Consider the following 23,101-nt stretch of genomic DNA (forward strand, 5'->3'; position numbering starts at 1 on the left):
CAGCTGTGAGGCACAGAGTCCAAGGACTTTCTGGGTGGGGAGCAGGGTGGCAGGCCAGGAGGCACAGGAGACAGGAGTCTGGGGCCCTTGAAGCCGAGGTTCAGGGTGCTCCAGTGGGGGCCCGTGTGTGCTGGCCACAGCCCTGAGGGAAAAGGGACACTGTAGTCACCCTGGGCCTTTGCTCAGCTGCTCCCCCCAGGACGCCCTCCCTCCCTCTGCCCCAGCCCTGGGGTCCAGCTCCCAGGCCCTGCTTGAGGCTGCCACTGCCACCAGGCCACCTTTGCTGACCACAGAGAAACCCCAAATGGGCTCTTGTCTGCAGCATGAGCTCTGGGCTGAGCAGGGACAGGTTCCCCACAAGCTTGCTGCACCCCCAGGACCCAGCTGGGCCAGTGTGCATGAGGAGGGTAAGGTGGGATGACACGGGGCACGGCAGCCGATGGGCCGACTGACCAAGACTGGGCCAAGGCCACACATCCTCAGGCGCACGGTGGGCATGTGGGGTGGAGGGCAGGGGTGGGGCGCTTGCCCCAGGCCTGCCCACCTGACACTTCGCATCTCAGTGCCAGGTGGTGTGTGCCATGGCTGCGCGTGGCAGGCCTGGCTCCTGGCTTCCCAGGGCCAGAGATTTGCCACCTGCAGGGGTGAATCCAAGCCCTGAGGCTGGTACCTGGTACCCTGCCCCACTCCCTTCAGGGCCTGGAGCCCTGGAATGTCCACGTGGAGAAGGACAGGGGGGCCTATGACAGGGGTGGGTGGGGTCTGGTCACCCACTGGGGAGGGGACATCAGGCCTCAGCACCCTGGCCTGTGCCTCACACTTCTCCTCTTCCCTTTATCCTCAGCACCTAGACCCAGCAAGGGGGAGCTGGGCAGGGAACAGGGCACCCCAATGCTGTAGCACCCCCATCCCATGGTCTTGCGGGGCCTCAGCTGGGCCAGCCTCGCCTTGTCAGGGACACAAGGAGCTGGGCCCCTGCACAGGCCGGGCCCCAGGAGGCCTCCGGATGGCTGGATGTTTGTGTGTCTGGATGTACGGACGGACGGACGGACAGAAGGATGGACACACGAATGAGGGACTGACCCCCCTGAGGTCCTGTCCACTGGGGAGGTACCCCGGGAGGTCTCTCGGGGGGCAGCTGTGCAGCACCTGGGAGGGTCCACATTTCCCTTCCCCTCCCCGTCCTCGGCCCAAACTCCCTGAAGAGTCTGGGGTCTGGGGCAGCAGGTGGGGTGTGACCCACAGTGTCCCACGGCCAGCCCGGCCAGCCCTGCCCACCCGAGGCCCCTGTGAACTCCCAGTGTCTGGCTGTGCCCTGCGGTTGCCACAGCTCTGTGCCTGGCATTTAGAACAGTTCTTGGGGAGCCCTGAGGAGGGGCCAGGACCTACATGAAGAGAAGATTCTGGAGCAGAAGATGCCCCTTCTGACTGTCGACTGACTGTGATCTCCAGACCCTGCCTAGCTCAGGCCTGGGCACGGGGCTGGGGTGACTTGCTGCTGGGACACAGGCCCGTTCTCCAGCAGGGCTGATGGAAACTTCCAGAACTGGAGTCCCCACCGCCTCCCCACCCTGGGGAGGGGGAGGCACCTGCTGCCAGGGCTGCAGCCAGGCGGGGTTTCCCAGCTATTCTGGGCCTCAGCGACTCTTGGTTTCGCCAGGCCAGCTGCACTGGGGTGAGGTGCCAGGGCCCGAGGGAGCCCAGCCGGTGGGGGCTGGCCTGGGGCCAGCTGGGGCTGGGACAGCCCGACGGCAACAACACCGAACTGTGGAGACAAACAAAACACCCATCTTTCATCCAGGGGGTGAGGTTCCACGACCATGAACCCAGCTGCACGGAGGGGAAACTGAGGCTGAGCCCAAGCCACGAGCCCAAGCCACCAGCTCCAGCCGCAGGGGCCTGGCCCAAGTCACTGGCCACCTCCAGCTCCTGGGCCGGCGCCCCTCCTGAGACCCTCCTGGGGTGTCCCCTTCCCTCCCACCGCCCCCGCTTCGTTTCTCCACAGCAGGAATCTCTGTCTCGGCCATGGCATCGTCCACTGGTCTGCCAGGCTCCTTCCGTCTCCCCAGACGCGAGTGCTCTGGGCTGGGCTGTGCCTGCCTTCCCCACCGCTGAGTTCCCGCACACAGCAGGTGCTCAGGAAAGAGATCTGAACACGACTTCACCCTGTGCGGCGTCTACACTGGGCCCATCCACGCTGGGTCCTGGTCCACGTTAGAACTGAGCTGGAGCCCCCGTCTGCGCAGGGCCCCTGAGGACAGGGCTCACGTGGCTGCTCTGGGGTCTCACCTTCTCCAGTTGCCCTGCCCAGAGCCGCCAGGCCCAGCGCCCCTTCCCTCCGGGAGCTGCTCTCAGCCGACAGGCGCTCGCCTCGCGGCCTTCCCGTCCTCTGCGGGAGCCTAGGCAGGGTCTGGCCGCTGCTTCCCTCCCTTCTCCCTGGACGGGTCAGGAGAGGTGTGGCTGGGGGTCTAGGTAGGGGGCTCCCCTTTGGCCTGCAACTGGGGGGACTCGGCCCCTTTCCCCTGTGTTGTCTCCACGGTCAGGAGGCCCTGACGTCTCCCCGTGCAGCTGGGGCGGCCCATCCTGGTGAGCACCCGTGGGTGGTCCAGGCTCAGGCACCTGGCACAGCAGCCGGGACAGTGGACGCTTAGTGGACAGTGGCCATGACATGAGAAGCAGGAGGGACCTGCCGCCCAGTTAGGGGTGTAGATGTGGCTATGGGCAATGCGGGTCACCAAAGGGGTGGCCTGTGTGGAAACAGAGGTGTGGCGGGTGGTCCTGGCCATGGGCACCTCTGTCCCAGAGTGGACATAGGGGCATCTGAGGGCCCGGCTCTGTGACGCTGGCCACAGAAATCACCCGGCCCCTCCCTGGTTCGTGTCCTCATTGCACTGGGACATTCTCCCTGAGGCCTGTGGTTTCTCCAGGGACAAGGGCTGCCCAGAGGACCTGTCCCTCGCTGGTCCCCACACACGCTATGCGGTGCAGGAAACGAGGTCAGGGTCACCCCCAGCCTCTCATGAGCTGAGCTGGAGTGAGCTCATCCTCAGGGGCTCCGGGCAGGGCCCACATGAGGGACCCCATGGTGACTGCCCTGGTGTGGCCTTGGTGAGGTTGTCCTGGTGGCCACTGGCTGCCATGGCAACATCTGGCATGGCTGACCACAGGGCCTGGTGGCTGGGCTTGGCCTCCCTGTCCCCCCCACCTCATTATAAACCATCATAAAGAGCATCATTTGGTCACTTAACAAACAGTTACCCTGAGCTTGGCCTACCAAAATTTATTGTCCTGACTGGGACCTTTCTGGGAGTGGAAGGGCGCTATTAGTAATTTCACCAGGACAACAGGCACAAACTGGCAACGTCCAGGGAAATCCAGGACGCAGGTCACCCCCCCCACCCTTAGACCTCCCCTGGCCCGGGGGTCCTGGGGGAGGCCGTCCATGTGTAATTACTGGCCAAACAGGGTCAGGTTTCATGTGGTCCCAGGTGACTAAGTGACTTTTCAGAAAATCTGAATCAAAGACTGGCCCTGACCTGGGCCCTCCACTCTCTGTCGCGTCCCTGTGTTGATGTCTCCGTGGCCCGTCTGCAGTTCCTCCAGATGACCGCAGAGGACAGCGGTTCCCACAGATCACCCAGGGGGGAGGCCTCGCACTCCAGTCCCTACAGACGTATCCTGGCACAGGCGCCTCTCCAGGACTTGGGAAAGTCGCGGCCCGTCCGTGCTGGTTTGGGATGCCCGTGGGAAGCAGCGTGTGCCCGTGCGGAGCCGGGGACCTGGGCAGATTTGGAACCGTTCCTCACACACGTCTCATTCGGGAGCAGCAGGGACGGGGTTGGAATCAAGGTCACGACACGCAGCTCCCTCGGGGCCATGGAAACCTGATGTCTTGAGTGGAGCCCAGAGTTTGGGTGCGGATAGGTCTCAGATAGCATTGGGGACCCCGTGCCCTGCAAAGGGGCCAGGTGGGGACTCAGAACATGGCCCCAGGGGTGGCAGAGACCCTGGAGAAGAGGTTGACGTGTTGGGAAAATTCCTTAACATTGTGCTGGGTCATTAAACCAGTGGGCGTTATAAGTGGACAGTGACTAATTCATCAATATCCCTAAAACTAGGCATTTTGTAGTTAGCAGGAAAATTTGGTTTTGAACTTGGCATTGGGAAGTGGGCGCTTGCCTAGGATCTGGTCACCTCATCTGGGGGCACCTGGGTCTGGTTTGCGCTGAGTGTCTGTGTCCTTGTGAGAATACCGGTGGGGACAGACCCACCCTTCTCACCGCTGCTGGGCTCCGTGAACACTGTGGGGTGAGGACGGGGGTGTCCGCTGCCCGGGCCTGGCTGGGACACTCTAGGTGCCTTTGCAGGCGCCACAGAGGACCAGGCCAGGCCAGGTGGGAGAGTCAAAAGCTCAGCTCAGCAGGAGCTCCGGCCGCTCCCCTCCCCCAAGGCCCCTCCCCCAGGGCCCCTCCCCCCAAGCTGCGCTATTCTGGGCTCTGATTTTGCTGCAGAGGAAGCCGCAGGCCCCCTCCCCCCTCTGACTCAGGGCACCGCGCCTCAGCCCAGGTCCCAGCCAGGCAGGGGCAGGGCCAGCACACGTTCCTCCCCCACAAACTCTGACACTCTTCCCTGGACCTTGAGGGACTTGCCCAGCATCGACCCGCCCTGTCCCAGGGCCTGGGGGCCATTGTCCCCGTGGAGCTGACCCCGGTCGGGGCTGGGCAGGGCGGTGTGTGCAGACAGGTGTGGGCTCAGGCCTGGCTAAGTCGCTCTCGGGTTGGGTGGAGCCCGGGCAGCCCCAGTGTGTCCCTCATGGTCAGCGTCCCCGCTGTGAGGTGGGCAATGGCCACCCTAAGCCTCAGGGTCACTGAGGGTCAATGATGACTGAGATGTGCCCAGAGTGGCCTGTGGTGGCAGCTGGGTGTCCCACAGACATTTCTGTTGGTTAGATCTTATCCTAAGTGACAGGAGATGCCTGTGCCAAACCAGACGCTCCTGGGCCGAGCGGTGACCTTGGGGACTTGAGTGCGGAGTCAGAGCAGCGGTGTCTGCACGTCACTGCCCAGCTCTGAGCTCCCCCGGGGCAGGGTCCTGGGCTCCTTGCACCAGCCCAGCCCAGAGCTGTGCTCCAGAGGGTTCGTGGAATGAGTGAAAGATGGAGGAGCCATGCAAGGAGCCTGGGACCCTAGGAGGTCACCAGGAGACTCAGTTCTCTCATCTGTGAAGTGGGCCCACGAACGCCTGCCCCTGCCTGCTTCCTGGACTCAGAGGGTCCCCCCGTGTCCCCCCTGCCTGCCTCTGACACCCACTGAGTCAACAGAGGCTGCACAGCCGAGTGCACCCCTCCCCCCACGCCCAGAGCCACAGGGGGTTCTGTGTGCTCAGCACCTTCTCCTGGCCCCACATGGGCACAGCCTCCTTTGGAGGAAAGTGTGACCTCGGGTCAAGGGGCCTGGGACCCCGTCTGTGCTGCCCTGAACACCCGCAGGACGAGGGCAGGCTCGGCCTCCTCAGTCTGGCATCAGGGAAGGGGGTGACCTTGGGTTGACCTTGCGTCGGGGGCTGGGTGCCCCCCTTCTGCACAGCCCTCAATGGCTGGGGGAGCCAGGCAGGCTGCCCCCACTCTTCTTCTGTCCCCTCATCTGCAAGGTGTGGGGGGTAGTGACGCCTGCCTCCCAGGGTGGTCTGTGACCACACCACGTAAGGATGTCAGACACCAGCTCAGAGTTCTCCTGAAAGTGGTGCTCGACCAGGGGTCACCATGGTGACAGGTGGTGGCAGGTGGGGTGACACCTGCCCCAGAGTTGGGAGCAATTCCACAGTGGAGCAGCTGCCACCAAGGGGCTCAGCAGTGCCCGGCCCGGCTCCCGGCTGAGCCTCTGAGGGCCGTGAAGGGGCAGCCCCTGCCCGGGACACCTGCCTGCCGTGGTGACTCAGGACGGTGCTGGGGGGGCGGGGATGCGGCCACCAGGAGAGCCAGGTCAGCAGCCCTGGGTGGCTGTCAAGGTCAAGGCCTCGCAAGGCTGAGAGACAGGCCGGGGGAGGAACAAGGAGCCCTTTTCACATTCCGGCAGTTTATTAGCTGCACAGACAGCGACAGAAAGAGCCACCCAAGGTGCCAGCTCCGGGGGCCCTGGCAGGGCAGCGCCAGGACACAGGGGCAGGGGCAACAGCGAAGAGGCCTCAGGGGTGTGTCCTTTGTGGGGGTGGGGGGTGGATGAAGAGAGTCACGTGGGAGAAAGATGTGGGCTGCGCAAGTCCACCCAGAGGTCCACGGAGGGAGGACAGTGAGGGACCCTTGGACTGAGCCACTTGAAGGCCACTGGTGTCCTGGCAGGTGCAGGAGAGAGCCGGCGTGGCCTGAGGCAGCACAGGAGGGGGCCGTGGAGCCCGGGAGCCCGCAGAGACACCCGTGAAGGACAGGAGAGAAGGTGGCATCCCAGACAGGTTCTAGGTTGGGGGGGGAAGGTTTGTGGCCAGAGTGACACGGAGCCGATTTGGGGGCCGCAACTGAAGAGTCAATAGGGTGTCTGTCAGGTGTGGGGAGAGCAGTAGGGAAACGGGTTGGCCCTGATGTGCCCCCTCCAGGGTCGGGGTGTGGGTGAGGGGGTGTGGGGGGCAGCCTGGGGGCCAGACATCCTACTCTGGAGGGACCCAGTGCCTTGGAAACCACACAGGTGCCCGCTAACTAAGCGAGGTCAGAGGTCAGGGGCTCTGCAGAGTGTCCCACGTCACAGATTTAGGGGGCTCCTCACGCAGTCCCTAGGAGGTTGGGTCTCACACACGGTGGCCCCATTTTTTTCGTATCAGGGAAATGAAATCCTCAAGAGTTTGCGAGGTCACGGACGCACCACCTTCAAGTTCAGGCCTTTGGACACTTCCTGGGTTAGCTCTTCCCGGTAGGATCCCGCCTGTGGTCCTAAGGTGACCTTCATGCTGAGATGCTGAGGCCCACAGACGACGGACGGCTGGCCAGCCTCTCCGACAGAGCCGGGCGGGGTCCCCGAGGCAGCCCCGGCTGCTGGCCTGGGTCTGGGGCAGAGCCCACCCTCACTGCTGCCCCACCGGGCCTGGTTCCCACCGAGGCTGGGCGCACACCGGCATTTGGTAACCACAGCTGATTGGTGGCTGGTGGTCTGGGGCCTGGGTGGGGCTGGGGACCCCATGGCTGGAACCAGCCATCCTCCTGGCCCCGCATCAACCTCAGCTGCCAAGGGTCTGTGGGGAAGGGGGTGGCCTGACGTCCAGTCACAGTGACCTCAGGGACATGGGACGCCATGGGTTTCGTGGTAGGCTGGGGGCAGAGGGGGTTGGGGAGGTGGCTCTGAGAGGGCCAGGTGCCCCCATGCCCGACAGCCCAGCGCCGCTGTGTGCCGGGGTGGCCGCTCCCTCAGAGGGCAACTGTCTGTCTCGGGGCCCGAGGGTCCCAGAAGTCAGGTCACCTCTGCTGGGTGCCCTTCTGCCGCCTTCCGCTGGCCCTCAGCGACTCCTCTCGGGGGAGCAGACCCTCGGTTGGAGGAAACGGGAGCCCCCGAAGGGTCTCGTGGGAAAAGGAGGGGTGGGATGGGCTCAGAGGGGCTCAGGAGGGGCGGAGGGGGACCCGGCCTGGCCTGTTTCCTGGGAGTCTCACACGTCACCACTCCACGGCCACCGTCTGGCACCTGCCGTGCTCGGTGCTGGGCCCAGAGAGGACCAGCGCTCCCAGGGCCCCCAATGTGCAGCTCCAGATATGCTTCCCTCGGGAGGGCACCCCGAGCTGACGATGTTGCTGGGAAGTCGTGGATCCTAGGGAGCAGCTGGGACCAGGGATCAGGAGATTGGGTGGGGAGCCACCTACCGGGCACTGACCCTCCGAGGGTGGGGGACACGGTGAGCCCTGGACACAGAACCAGGACTGGGAACCTTCTTAGGGCCCCTCCCCTGAGTGCCCCAACCCTGACTTTTTTTTGAGATAGGGTCTCACTCTGTCGCCCAGGTTGGAGTGCAGTGGCGTCATCATAGCTCACTGCAGCCTCGAACTCCTGGCCTCAAGCGATCCTCCTGCTTCTGCCTCCCAAAGTGCTGGGATTACAGGTGTGAGCCACCGCACCTGGCTGATGCTGATTTTTGACATGGAGGAAGGGGAAGGGACATGAGGAAACTGGCCACTCCAACCAGAGGCCCCCATCCTCCTCCCTCTGTCGTGGGCCCCCATAACTCTGTCCCCTTGGGCTGGGCTACAGATCCTGGGTCCGGTGGGCTCTGAGCTCTCCAGGAAGGAAGCTGGGCTATGTGGGAGGGCCTGGCCAGGTGGGCTGAGGGCGGCTGGGCACTTGGGCTGGGTGGGCCCAGGTTCAAGTCCTTGCTGTGGCCCGAGCAGGTCACTCAAGGGCTCTCGGCTGAGGGTCATAGTAGGATCTTGCTCCAAGGGCAGGCGGAGAGGTGAGGCGTGGAGAGCGTTTAGCCTCAGGGGCCCTGCGGGAAGAAAATGCCCCCGAGCTGTGGCTAGAGTGACAGTCCCTTCCCTGGGACCCCAGGAGGAGAAGGGGTGGCAGGAGACCCTGGCCTGGGAAGACCCGCAGGAGTGGCCCGGCCCGGCTGGGCAGGGCACGGAGAAGCGGGAGGAGAGGTTTCCTGCATCCCTGGGGGGCTGGAAACAGAGCTATGTCGGCTGAATAAGGGTCCCCAAGGATGGCCGCGTCCCCATCTTGGAACCTGTCAATGTGCCATGTTGTGTGGCCATAGAGACTTTGTTAAGAAGGCTCAGGAGGGAGATTATCCTGGATTGTTTTTGGGTGGATCCAAGGTGGGGTCCTTAAAAGCGAAAGAGGGAGGCAGGAGGGTGAGAGCAAGAGAAGGAGATTTGGGGTCGGGGTGGGGGAGAGAGAGAGAGACAGAGAGAGAGAGATTTGGAGATGCCACACTGCTGGCTTTGAAGACGGAGGAGGCCACGAGCCAAGGGATGTGGGAGTCCTGCAGCAGCTGGAAAAGGTGCGGAGTTGGGTCCCCCGGAGCCTGCAGAAGGAGCGCCGCCCTGCGGACGCCTTGATTTTGGCCCCCAGGACTCATTTTGGACTTCTGACCTCCAGACCCGTGAGAGTAAATCCACGGCGCTGCAAGCCACTAACTTTGCGGTCATTTGTAACAGCAGCCACAGGAACCTCAAACAGGAGACTCACGCAGGACGCTCCACAGCCTCTCCCCACGGCGACACAGGCCTGGCCACTGCCCCCACCCTCTCCAGCCCCCCACAGAGCAGCAGACAGGCGGAGCACCACGCCTGAGGGCTGGGGTAGGCCGGGCTGCGCTCTCTCCCCCCACACGTAGTAAATAATGCCCCCATCCCGGGAAGACGGCAGGTGACTTTCTATGCCACACCCTTGAGGGAACACCCTCCCCCTCTTTGGTTCCCATGTGGCAAAACTGGGACAGGAGTGGGGCACAGCCCAGGAGGGGCCTGGGGACACCCAAGTGGGCATCAGACAGGGGTGGGACTCAGTTCGGGTCTGTGGTGGGTGCAGGGTGTTGTGGCTTTATGTCAAGGACCTACCTTGGATCCAGGGGTACAAGCTGGCCTGGCTGGGCCCCCTGGGGTGAATCAGGGCATTACTGCTATGTAAACACTGCCTCCACCCCCCACCCACCAGTGATGGTGACGTGATGGCTATGGTGACAATAACTGCTCAGCACTGAGGAGGAGCAGGTCAGTTGTGAGCACTTCCCACGAGCTGGCTCATGGCCATTGCTGTGTCCTGAAGCTCCTGGAAGCTCACCCATGTCAGAGCCCAATTCTCCTTGATGCTGAAGCATTGGGTAAAACACATCCCCACTTTTAACTGTGACAAGATGCCCGGTTTCAGCCTGGAAAACACCAATTTCTCTGCAGCAAAGGCTTTGTTTAATCTGATAGAAATTATAAAGCTCTTACTTCCCTCCTCACACTGGTTCCCAGGGAGCTCAGTGCTTATCTTTGGTAAGCGTCTGGGGACTCCTGGCAGGTCTTTGGTGTAAGTTTCCTTCCTGGCTTCCTCCTATTCCTCTTACACCTCTGAACCTGCAGTTGGGGGAAAAATCCAAGTGGGCCCCAGATTTAAGAGCTTGTGAAATTGATGGCGCTGGGGTGTCCTGGCCAGCCCTACTCTTGGGAGTGAGAGTGAGGAGTGAGCATGCGCAGGAGCTGGGCTGGGCAGAGAGGAAGGAGGGCATTCCAAGGGGCAAGGGCTGGGCGAAGGGTCCGGGCCCAGAGCAGGGTTTCCAGGCTGAGGGAAGAGAGGACTCAGGATGGGTAGGGGGTCCCAACACCTGGGCAGGGAGAGTAGGTGTATCTGGAGGCCGCAGCCACGGACAGCGGACAGCTCCTTCCAGGAAGGAGATAGGGAACTGGAGCAAGGGGGAGAGGGAGGAAGGGAAGGGCAGACACGCTGATACTCAGATCATCAGCTCCTTGGGTCCTGGAGTGTTTTCCTGGGGAGACTTGAGCCTCTCCCCTGAGCTGTTTTTCCACTGGGTGCCAGGATTCCCTGAAACCCCCACTGAGCACCTCAGGGAAGTGTCAAATTAAACATGAGAGGAGAAATAAAGAGATAGATCAGGATTTCTGATTGACAATGAGGATATTTTTTGAGGGCTTATTGGGTGTAAGGGAGGGGCTGGGATGAGCTGGGAGGGAGGGGACATCCTTACCCTGGGCTCCTGCAGCTCCAGGCCCCCGAGGGGACACAGGGGACACTGACTTCTCCACCGTGCTGCCTTCGTGCGTGACCTGGCAGCTGTACTTGTTGCGAGCTTTCCACTGGTCGGCCGACAGGCTCAGGTAGCTGCTGGCCGCGTACTTGTTGTTGCTCTGTTTCGAGGCCTGGGTGGTCTCCACGCCCTGGGTGACGGGGCTGCCGTCTGCCTTCCAGGCCACGGTGACAGCGCCCGGGTAGAAGTCGCTGATCAGACACACCAGTGTGGCCTTGTTGGCTTGGAGCTCCTCAGAGGAGGGTGGGAACAGACTGACCGAGGGGGCGGACTTGGGCCCACCTGTGGGGTGGGGGAGGGGTGGAGGTCAGAGTCCTGCATCCACCTGGGGAGCCCCTGACCTCAGAGTTGACAAGGGGTGTAGGACCCGGGCCTACAGTGACATCAGGCTGGGCCCTTGCCAGACTGAGGCCAGGGCAGCGGTGTGGGGACACTCAGCTGCTGGTGGCAGGCTCCTAAGTGTCTGAGGACTGAAGACAGTTAGGTCTCCATTTGGCTCCAGCTTCTTCTCCGTGTTCACACCCCTCATTATCTGCCCTCCCCCCTCCCCTGCTCCCCGATACTGGCTGGGATACCCCGGGACCTCCTCCATCCTCAGGGAGCCTCTCTGTCCAGACACCTCCTGCCGGATCCCCCTACAGATCTGTTCGGGACGGTGTCTGTCTGTCCTGTTTGAGGTTCTCGTCCCTCTCAGGGAGTGTGTTTCCTGCCCACACGTCCCCCTGGCACCATCACTGTGGCCCCCGCCCCACCTCCCCGCAGAGACCCCTCTGGGCGGCCTCGCTGGGGGGGACTGTCAGTCCCAGGGGCTGGTCCCGGGGACTCCGGGAGACGGAGGGTGTCCACGGAAGTCCGTTTCCTGTTCTGAGGCTGGGGCTGTGCCTGTTCTGAGAGGTCTCCCTGTCTTGGAAGTTATACGGGGTGTCCAGCTGTCCGAGGGCATTTTTCTGTCCCCACAGGTCCCACTACTCGTGCCTCCCAGGAGTCCCTGCCCCTGGCGTGTGCTCCGGGGTCCCTCCCCTTTGGTGGGATGGGGAGGCATGCTTGACCTCTGGGTCTTAGAGTCCTGAGACCCACCCAGTCCACAGCAACCTGCCTGTCCTGGGAGAGGAGGAGGAGGAGGAGGAGGAGGAGGAGGGACCCAGCACCCTGGGGCCACCTTCTCACAGGACATTCTTCCTCCATCCTTGTCCCCCTCCCATTTCCCACTCCCTGTCTCAAAGTCCCCAGCCGAAGGCCTCCCCTCTTGCTGTTTAAGTCAGCCTTGCAGCTGGGAGCCTCGGAGGACGCAACCCTGGGAGGCCCAGCTGTTCCCAGCAACCTTCCCACACCCACGGCCCCGGTGCGCCAGTCTGAGTCCCCTGTCCTGCAGGTCCCCAGGCATGGACACTCTGAGGGAGGGACTGGATGTCCCAGAGTCCAGGGGAGACTGTCCCCCCGGAGCGAGGGGGCACACTCAGGCCCGTGCAGGGAGCAGGAGGGTCTCACTGGGATCTTCCCCTCCTGCCCTGAGCAGGTGCCCGACAAGTGTGGACCGGGTGGACAGGGCGAAGGGCAGACAAAAAGGGGCAAAGCTGCAGACCCCAGAGAGACTCAGGTCCCTGCTCTAGGGAGAGCAGAAAGGACAGAAAAATCTCCCCGCATTTCACCCCACACCCCAAAGAAGAGAGAAAGGGAGAGACTCACCAACGATGATCAGTTGGGTGTGTAACACCATGACACAGCCCCGCACAAGAACCCCTCCCGACACCCGGCCCAGGCCCCCCTGCAGCTGCTGGGAGGCCCAGGGTCCAGCCTCCTTCTCACATGGGCTGGTGGAGCCACGCGGGGGAGAAGGGGGTTGCACCCACCAACCTGAACTTCGCTTCCTTCAGGGTTTGGAGTCCACCCACCCCAGTCATGAGAGGGGGTCTCGAGGGCTGTGCGTGGAGGTCGTTTCCCAGCTAATTGCATGGCCAGGAGGGAGCTGTGTGGCCCGGCCCAGCGGGTGTCAGGAATGCCAGTGAGGAGGAGGGGAGAGGCCTGGTTACAACACTGAGATGACGGTGCTGGGACCCCTTTGAGGAGCTGGGAATCGTGGGGAGGGTCCTAGATGCCCCCCACATCCTCAGTGCAGGGGGTCGTGGCGGATGGGGCTGGGAATGGGATCTGGGGGCGGAGGGAGAATTCCATTTCCCCCAGGGACACAGACCCCACTGCAAGTTTGAGCTCCAGCGTCCCCGTGCTTGACTTGGCTGTCCTGAAGGTGCAGTGTACGCTCCCTGCCCGAGTCCACATCCTGAGCCCAGGGGATGGCTGCTCTCCTCAGGGCCGTGTGTGCTGAAACAGCTGGAGTGGCCCAGAGGGGGGCTCTGCATTGTGGGGGGTATCTAGGTCCCACTTCTGCACAGTTTCCCCCAGGAGCTCCGTGTGGGGGTCTCTGCTTTCCCCTTGAGCTCCTTTGTGCTTGCACCCACGTGCACAGGTGCTCTGTGGTCTCCTGCGTGCACAGGTGCACCAGCTAACCTGTGCCCTCAGCTGCAGACACACGTGGCACCCCACACGGGATGGGCTTCTGCAGAGCTGGCCTTGGACACACGGGGCCTGGACGTGTCTCCTGGTCCCGCTTATCACCTGCAGAGCTCACACCTGTGACATGAACTTGACACCCTGCACTCCCCATAGCAAGTGACTCTGCCGACTGTGAGATCCACCTGTCACTCCCCAACCAGACCTCCTCCTGCGAGCCTCCTCTGGTGTCCTGTCTCTCTCTTGGCCTGGATGGAGAATCCTGCCCTTCTGCCATGTTAGTGGCTGGCCCTGGAGCCCCAGAGCCTGGGGACTGCAGGTCCCTGGGTTTTCTTTGCTCACGTCCCAACCTGGGCCTCTCGGCAGCACCTTCTGCCTGGGCCGTTCCCAATCCTCCCATAGAGATGCCCAACATGGACTTGTGTGTTTGTGTGCACTGTGTGCGTGTGTGTGTGTGTGTGTGATAGCTCAGATCTCACTCTCAAGTCTTAAGCAAGGAGCCAGCTTACACCAACCCATGGCAGAACCCCAGAATCTGACTCTTGACTTTGAACTCACCAGCCCATTAAAAACCTGGGGACACTGGGACATTAGATACCTGCAGTGGGGTCACTGGGGAGCAGACCAAACCCCTGCCCCCCAGGGGCCTTGACTAGAGCCAGACACCCAGTGACGTGTGGGAGACAAGAGGCACTCAGGGGTGTGCGTGGGGTGAGTGGCCAGGGCCCAGGGTGAGGGTCCAGTAGGCACGTGCTACAGGGAGGGGACAGGAGACAGAGGGCAGGGTCCCTGGGGAGGCAGGTGTAGGGTGGCCCCTGAGGAAGGGGGCATGCTCTAGGCTGAGAGGGGATGCTCAGGTGGCCTAGGGACACAGCAAGGCCATGGCAGACATTCTCCTGGAGGCCAAGGGCACGGAGGGGGAGCTTGTCCCTGGGCTGCCAGAGGTGGACATACGCACAGGGCAGCAGGAAGTGCAGGAGAGAGGCGGGGAAGAGGGAGCGGGCCTGGGTTCCTTCAGAGGGCCATTTCCTCATTCTGGAACATTCCATGGGGGTTAGGGTGATAGTAAATGTATCCCACGGGGAAACCACAGGAGCTTTCTCTGCCTGCTGGGTCACAAGGTCAAAAGATTTTGTTTATCATTCAGATTGGTCCAGTTTAGGAAGGAAAATGTATGAAGACAAATAAGCAGAGACCACGTTTTCTGATTGACAATGAGGATATTTATTGAGGGCTTATCGGGTGTAAGGGAGGGGCTGGGATGAGCTGGGAGGAAGGGGAGACCCCTTCCCTGGGCTCCTGCAGCTCCAGGCCCCCAAGGTTGGGGTGGGGGCCAGGGTCTAAGCACACTCTGCAGGGGACACTGACTTCTCCACGGTGCTGCCTTCGTGCGTGACCTGGCAGCTGTACTTGTTGCGAGCTTTCCACTGGTCGGCCGACAGGCTCAGGTAGCTGCTGGCCGCGTACTTGTTGTTGCTCTGTTTCGAGGCCTGGGTGGTCTCCACGCCCTGGGTGACGGGGCTGCCGTCTGCCTTCCAGGCCACGGTGACGGCGCCCGGGTAGAAGTCGCTGATCAGACACACCAGTGTGGCCTTGTTGGCTTGGAGCTCCTCAGAGGAGGGTGGGAACAGACTGACCGAGGGGGCGGACTTGGGCCCACCTGTGGGGTGGGGGAGGGGCGGAGGTCAGAGTCCTGCATCCACCTGGGGAGCCCCTGACCTCAGGGTATGAGGAGGGGTCTGGCCCCACAGAGCCCGTGCAGGACCCTTCAGACATGGTGACAGTGTCTCCGGGGAGCGTGCATCAGAGTCTTCCTAAAACAACTGTTTGTCCCTCCTGGGAACCCCAGAGCGTGGACCTGCCCGGGACCTCTCCTGAGACCCTCCTCGGCCTTGGGCCCCCACACAGACAGCTGCCCCTCGGCCACTGCCTGCCTGCTCCTGACATGCTCGTGGGGTCTGCCTGGGCTGTCTGTTTCCTGAGCTCTCTGGGTGTCCTGTCGGATTTACTCTGGGGACTTTTCCGACCTGACACTTCTGCTCCAGGGGGCTCTGGGTCTTCGACCTAAAAGACGTTTTTGCCCAAGTCTCTCTCTCCTGGAGCCCCTGCAGCAGGGCAGGGGTCAGAGTGAGGCTGCCTGCGCTGGGCTCTGGCAGTCTGTGGAGTCCCCGCCTGAGTCCTTCAGTCTACAGGGCACGCCTGCAGCGGCCTGCACGGGGACATGCCCGTCTGTAAACTCGGGGCCTGCGCTGCTCGGAGTGCATCTGGCGGAGACCCACCAGCCCGCCTCAGGGAACAGCATGGTATTCAATGACCCTCTGCCTGGCAACCTGTTTCTAGACCCTTCTCCTCCCTCCTGCCTCCTGACTGGCCTTCCTGAGTCCCAGGCAGGCTGACAGCTCCGCCATGGCAGCCCTGAGGCCCAGGGAGCCCCCACCTCCCACCGTTCTCCCCGCCTGGACGCTAAGTCCCACAGCCCAGGGGACCTGGCCTCAGTCCTGAGGGATCTGGGTCCTTCTGTCATCTCCCAGGTGTCACTCCCTGCACGTACCCTGTCTTCTCCTCCCCTTGGGATGGGACCTAAGTGACCCCACAGACAAAGCTGGTCTGACAGGGGCCTAGATTGCAGGGGACAGAACAGAGCAAGGTCTGGGGACCCAACCTGCCTCAACAGACAAAGGAACAGACAGTCCAGGGTGACCAGGTCATCCCATCCAGGACCCTGGCTCTGGGGTCAGAGGGGAAGGGGTGAGGCATGCACGGCTCTGAGCAGGTAGGGGGGCTGTCCTCACCCCAGAACCGGGTCCGGAGAGAAAGCTTGACCCCAGGCTGAGACAAGATACAGAGAAAACGGCACAAACAGCACAAAAGTGCCCCAAGGGGAAGAACACACTCACCTAGGACGGTCAGCTTGGTCCCTGTGCCGAAAATCCTACACTGTGACACAGGCTTGTACAAAAACCCCTCCTTGAGACCCCTCCTCCACCCCCAGCTGCAGCTGTGATGGAGGCAGCTGGGTGACTGCCCCAGGTGACATCTGCTCAACAGGGGGACCACATGGTCCCACCCTCAGACGCACAGATATCGGGATAGGTGACATCCTGTGACCAACGGAAGGATCCCTGGAAACCCAGACTCCCTAAGGAACTTGGTGTCTAGGATTGGGTTTTCCCAGGGGCCATCTGCCAGGAACAGGAATGAGTAGTTCATTGCAGGGCATTTGTGTCACTAAGGAGTGAATTTTTGTGGAAGGGGACAGGTGGCCTATCCTCAGCAGACTTGACACATTCCTGATCCTTTGGTGAGACCACTGGGTGACACATGGTGTCCTGCTCCCCCCAGGGAAGGGCAGGCTTCCCTGGAGAGCCGTGTCCCGGGAACCTTCCCATGACCCCAGCCCTGACTGCAGGGGTGTCAGCCCCTCCTTCCCTGGGTTGTCCTGGTTGTCATGGGCCTGGCCAGTGAGGCCTGGCTGGTCCCCGTGAGAAATGCCAGCCTCATCCTCCAGGCTGACCTGGGAGCATCCCCTGTGTCCCCTCAATCCCACTCATGGCAGGTGGGTCAGGTGTGTGGGGACAGCCATTGCCTCATTCCAATGGGACACATGAGCCAGGTTCCTGACTGTGGGGGCCAATGTCACATCGCACTAGAGCGAAGCAGGATCAGGGCTGCTCCCAGGCCTGGGCTGGAAGGGGACAGGCAGAGGTGGAACCTTATGTCATCTGAGAAATCGGGAGCTGGTGAGGGCCCCCGGGTCATGTCAGGGACTCCAGGAGCCACGTGAAGAGGCTCCCAGTGGGCAAACGTCCATGTTTTGCAGCCACATTGTCATCACCACTGATATATAACAACAGTGGATCCCACGTGTCAGATACACCCTCGTACGAGCGTTCACCGTGATGCTAAACTTGACTGTCCACCCTGAACGATGGCCGGGCACCAGAACGTCAATTTGCAACGTGGTGAATAAGAGGGAGGAATCTGCATTTCTTCTTTATTCTAGACCACGAAACACACCCTGAGTGAGTAAGTCGCAGCTGCTGGGCCCTGTGTCCCCGACACAGCCCTCACTAGAGGGACGTGAACTGAAACATCGACCCTTGGAGTTCCCGCCCGTCTGAGGGAGAAAGTTAATGACCATCCGACTCAGCTAATGGCACTCAAAGAATGACGAAAGGACATGGGTGCCTATTGCAGACAAAGCCCCCGGCTTGGCAGCTCTGTTCCTGGCCTGGCCAGTGCACCCCACAGCTGTGCTGAAGGCAGCCGCCATGTCCCTGATGAGCTGGAGGCACAAAGGGGATAGGGCCGTGGGGGGCTGACAGTACCGAGGACTGATGAGGAGGGCTGGGGACTGCATCTTCCCAAGGCCCCCGCGCCCGCTGTCGGGGACCCTGGGGTGAGTGTGTGTCTGGTATCAGGCTGCAGGGGCAGGTGCTAGGGGTGGGGCGGTGCCACTTCAGTGAGTGGGGCAGGGGGGCCTGGTGGGATGGGAGGTCTGGGGCTGCTGAGTCCCCCTGGAAGCCTGTCCTTGCCTGTAACCCTCAAGACACACTCACTCTGCCGTGACGTCTGTGCCCCTGCCTGAATCTCCTCTGAATAAGACTCTGACCCAGCCTCCCTGGGACAATCATTACATGTCCATTCTGGTCCCGGCTCAGTGTCCTTTGTTACTGAACCCAGTTTACCTGAGTCCTACCCTCACACAGGCTGAACGTCCCCAGGCTCCAGCCAAAAGCAACCATCAGACTCTACCCCAAAGCCTGACTTCCGAATTGCAGACTCTTCATGGTGGTGATCTGAGCCCCATGCTACTGTTAACCTTGAACCTCACCCTGACCCCATGCCCGTCTGATCACAGCTGACCACCCCTTTGCCTCAGCTTCACCCCACCTCTCAACACTAGTGATGGGAACACTAATGTCTCCCAGAACTCAGAGGGCTTCCTGCGTCGGCTGGGAGAGTCAACAGGATGCAGGACTTGTTAGGTTCTATGAAATTGTTTCCCAGTTGCAGGACTTACTGGTCCTTTGCTTGGCAGAGCTGCCTTGTCTGAGGTCTGCACCTGTGGGTTTCATTCTGCAGACCTTTCTAGGACTTGCTGGTGACAGCACCGCCATGGAGCCCTCACCTGACCAACGCTGTCCCAAGTGGTGCCTTGTATGGACAGGGATTTTCAACCTCTGCTCCTGATGGGACCATGGCCTTGGCTCAAGGGTCTCCTTCCCTTGTTTTTTGTGCCTCTGGCTGATTTCAGGGATCCTGAGACCTCCTTCATTTCCTGCCATTCCCCTCCCAGGGCCACCAGTGTCTCCTTCTGAGCTGCTCTCCCATCCTAGGTAGGCAAGGACAGCATCCCAGAGTCCACTCTACAGGGACAACGTCCTGCCCCGGTCATGGTACCCAGGGCCACAGGGAGCCTACCTGGGTCTCTGGGAGGTTGGGAGTGGCTGGGTCAGTGGGGACATGGGATCTCACTGGGAAATGCCTCCACCCCTGGGCAGTGACGCTTCAGCCTAGAGACGTGAGCAGACACTAAGGGCACATGAGCAGCCCTGGATGCTGCATGGTTAGGTGTTTACTGAGGAGAAGGAGATTGGGGAGGGTGTGGGACCCTCCTGGAGCTGGAGCCAGGATTTTCCCAGCACCACTGAGAATTCTGTGCGGTTGCAAATTAAATATGGCATGAGAAATAAATAGATGGAGCAGGATTTCTGATTGAAAACGAGGACATTTATTGAGAGTTCATTGGGTTTAGGGCAGAGGCTGGGATGAGCTGGGAGGGAGGGGACACCCCTCCCCTGGGCTCCTGCAGCTCCAGGCCCCCGAGGGTGGGGTGGGGGACGGGGCCTAAGCACACTCTGCAGGGGACACTGACTTCTCCACGGTGCTGCCTTCGTGCGTGACCTGGCAGCTGTACTTGTTGCGAGCTTTCCACTGGTCGGCCGACAGGCTCAGGTAGCTGCTGGCCGCGTACTTGTTGTTGCTCTGTTTCGAGGCCTGGGTGGTCTCCACGCCCTGGGTGACGGGGCTGCCGTCTGCCTTCCAGGCCACGGTGACGGCGCCCGGGTAGAAGTCGCTGATCAGACACTGGTGTGTGGCCTTGTTGGCTTGGAGCTCCTCAGAGGAGGGTGGGAACAGACTGACCGAGGGGGCGGACTTGGGCCCACCTGTGGGGTGGGGGAGGGATGGAGGTCAGAGTCCCGTGTCCACCTGGGGAGCCCCTGACCTCAGGGTGTGAGGAGGGGCCTGCGGCCACCAAGCCCAGGTCAGGACACCTTGTGCAGGGGCTGTGGGTCCGAGGGTCTGTGACAGGAGGGTAGGTCATGGTCGTTGAGAAACCCCTTGTCTGTCCTGGAAGCCCGGAGCCTGTCCCTGCCCATCCCCTGTCCTGAGCCCTCTCTGGGCCTTGGCCTCCCTCACAGACAGCTGACCCTGTGTGGCCTCTGGCTCCTCCTGCCATCCTGACGGGCCCTTCAGGGGCTTGTCTGTCCCCTGAGCACATGAGGTAAGGGTTAGGCTCTCCTGTGGGGTCTGGGCAGGGGACAATTGTGCCCTGACTCTTCTCTCTGAGGGACTCTGGGGCCTTTTCCCCTTCCAGCCTGTTGTGCCCAGATCTGTGTCCTGGGCCTTTCTCTGGGGTCAGAGCCCGAGTGCTGGGGAGGACAGAGGGAGCCTGTCTGCTGTCCCTGAGTGTCTCTCACTCCACTGACTTTGCTGGTGTCACAGTCACCCCCTCGGCACCTGGTGACAGCAGCAGAGGTTTCACGCTTTAGACTCTGTCCTCTGTCTCTGGGACTGCGGAGTGGGAGGGCTTGTGTCCCCAGGAGCCCCAGGGACCCACCTTCCCTCACGCCCTCCCCTGTGAGGACCTTCGCCTGAGCCCCCGCACCCAGAGCCTCCTCTCCTGCGCCCTCCCGGAGCTTCCCTGAGTCCCAGGCCAGCTCAGAGTTCTGCCGTGGTTGCCTTGAGGCCCTGGCAGCCCCCACCTCCTATGTCTTTCCTGGCCTTGACCCTGAGTCCCACAGCCCAGGGGACCTGGCCCTGAGTCTCAGAACTGTGGTTCCCCGGCCTCAGCCCTGAGGGTTCTGGATCCTTCTAAAGTCTCCCAGGTGGTCACTCTCTGCCTTTACCCTGTTCTCTCTTCCCCATGAGATGAGGCCCAAGTGACCCCATAGACAAAGCTGTTGTCACAGGGACCAGGATGGGGGAGGGCAGAACAGAACAAGTCCCTGGGACTCAACCTATTTTGACAGACAGACTAACAGACAGACAGGGCCACAGACAGAGAGAGACACAAGTCAGTCTGACCAGGTCACTAGATCCAGCACCCTGGCTCTGGGGTCAGAGGGGAAGGGGTGAGGCATGAAGGGTCTGAGCAGGGAGGGGGATGTCCTCACCCCAGAGCTGGGTGCAGATAGGAAGCTTGACCCCAGGCTGAGACAGGATACAGAGAAAACAGCAAAAAGAGCATAAAAGTGCCTAAAACCTTGAGGAGAGCAGAGAGGGAGGGGAAAGAAGACACTCACCTAGGACGGTCACCTTGGTCCCACCGCCGAACATATAACACTGTGACACAGGCTCGTACAAAAACCCCTCCCTGAGACCCCCCAAGCCCCAGCCCCCAGCTGCAGCTGTGAGGGAGGAAGCTGGTCCCTGGCCCAGGTGGCATGTGCTTAGCAGGGGACCACATGGCTTCCACCCTCAGTCCCACAGCTAACAGGACAGGTGACATTCTGTGACCAGAATCAGAATCCCTGGGACCAATATTCCCAAAGGAAGTTGGTGTCTTGGATTGGTTTGTCCCAAGGACCATCTGACAGAAACAGGAATGAGTTCGTTATAGGGCATTTGTGTAGCTAAGGAGGGATGTTTAGTAAAAGGGACAGGTGGTCTCCCCTCGGCAGAATTGACACATCCCTGATCCCTCGGTGAGACCACTGGGTGACACATGGTGTCCTGCTCCCCCCAGGGAAGGGCAGGCGTCCCTGGAGAGCTGTGTCCCGGGAACCTTCCTAGGACCCCAGGCCTGACTTCAGGGGTGTCAGCCCCTCCTTCCCTGGGTTGTCCTGGTTGTCATGGGCCTGGCCAGTGAGGCCTGGCTGGTCCCCGTGGGCAATGCCAGCGTCAGCCTCCAGGCTGATCTGGGAGCTTGTCCTGTGTCCCCTCAATCGGACTGATGGCAGGTGGGTCAGGTGAGTGGGGACAGTCGTTGCCTGATTCCAGTGGGACACATGAGGGAGGGTCCTGACTATGGGTGTGAAATGACACTAGAGAGCAGTGTGATCATTGGCTGATCCCAGGCTTGGCCCAGTAAAGGGAGATGAGGAGGTGGGATATGTTTTCACCCCAGAAAGCAAGAGCCATGGCAGTCCCCTGTGGTCAAGAAAGTGGACCCAGGTGCCACCCCAATATGCTCCATGTGGGCCGATGTCCATTATTTGTAGCCTCCTTGTCATCACCCATGTGGCCAGATGTCATCGTCATCATTAAAACGAAGGTAGTGGATTCCAACACATCTATTTCACAAATTTATTTAACACATCGAGTTTTGTAACTAGTGTAATTAATTCCAGCTGAGCAGTAGCGAACTTCTTGGGAAGGAGTTTTGCAAATGTCCAGCCTGAACCCCGCGAGGTCTCTGGCTGCCAGAAGCACTTTGCAGGGAGAGCCGAAGCAGACAGGGGCGCTGGGCTCCAGCTCGGGGAGGCCGAGGCTGCGTCCCGACCCCGGGAATGTCCGGGGAGCAGCTCAAAATAACAATCACTCAGATGTGTTCCCTGAAGTGCCAAAGGCAGAGACAGGGTGGCTGAGGGGCCCCAGGGCACCGAGGACCTACAGAGATGGCGGGAACCTCCACATCGCCTGCCGTCAGGGTTCCTGGGGCGAGTGTGTCGCTGACATCGGGCAGCAGGTGCACGTGTGGTGGGGGAGGCGGAGCCCCAGTGAGGGAGGGAGGTAGTGGGGCGGGGAGGGCCGGAGGGTGTGGGGGTGCTGGGTCCCCATGGAACCTGACGTTGACTCTGCTCTCAGCCCCACTACTGTGCCCCGACCTGGTGTGACTCGGCACCCGCTACTCCCCAGTTCCACTCCGACTGAGCCACTTAGGCAAGCATTGGGTGTCCACGCTATGGTGGGGTCGGTGCCTTTTCTCATTTGGCCAATGTCACCATGTCCTGCTCAGATGCAGGCTCAGTGTCCCCAGGCTCCATGCAGAAACCAACCATAAAGTGAGTCTTTGCGAGCCTGACTTTAGTGGTCCAGGTTCCCAGGACCGAGATTCCAGCTCCACGCTAGTGGTGACCTTGAGCCCAGCCATGGCCCCACACCCAGCCCACCCCACACAGACACCTCCCCCTCACATGCATCAAGCTCACACCATGTTCCCCAAAGCGGATGTGTGGAACACTGAGATCCTTCAGAGTATCATGGGTCTTCTAAATGTGGGCAAGGTGATCCACACGATTTGGGAAAGCTGGGTTTCATCCTACAAAATGTTTCACTACAGCAGGACTTGTCAGTGCTTTCACTTAGATAATATGCATTGGGCATTTCTGCGCTATGCGCCTGTAGGTGTCATTTTCCAAGCCTTTTTATGAGGTCATGGTGACAGCTCAAGTATGGGCCCCTGCTGAAAGGTCCCCGTTATGCTATGGCCAATTTCAACTTCTGTTCCCGCTGAGACTATGACCTTGGCTTAGGTTCTCTGTGTGTGTTTTGCCTGTCTCTAGCTCACTGATGAGCTCTTAGGATCCCTTCATTTCTTCTGATTGTCCTGTCAGTTACTGCCCCTTGTCCCTCTCACAGAGCCGTTCTCCTTCCCGATAGGTCAGGGACTGTGTCCCAGGGTCCTCTGTCCAGGAATAGCTTC

At 61.1% G+C, this 23,101-nt stretch overlaps 2 gene segments (V, D, J or C); both read right to left on the reverse strand.

The window, feature by feature from the left end:
- Positions 1-14,546: 14,546 nt before the first annotated feature.
- LOC138401584 (immunoglobulin lambda constant 6-like) lies at positions 14,547-18,075 on the reverse strand. The segment is given in 4 exon segments: positions 14,547-14,890; positions 16,128-16,267; positions 17,475-17,624; positions 18,065-18,075. Coding segments are annotated over 4 exon segments (621 nt in total).
- Positions 18,076-18,968: 893 nt separating this feature from the next.
- LOC138401727 (immunoglobulin lambda constant 6-like) lies at positions 18,969-20,793 on the reverse strand. The segment is given in 2 exon segments: positions 18,969-19,400; positions 20,760-20,793. Coding segments are annotated over 2 exon segments (354 nt in total).
- Positions 20,794-23,101: the final 2,308 nt, after the last annotated feature.

Source organism: Eulemur rufifrons, chromosome 21, assembly GCF_041146395.1.
Source record: "Eulemur rufifrons isolate Redbay chromosome 21, OSU_ERuf_1, whole genome shotgun sequence".
Classification (NCBI taxonomy): Eukaryota; Metazoa; Chordata; class Mammalia; order Primates; family Lemuridae; genus Eulemur; species Eulemur rufifrons.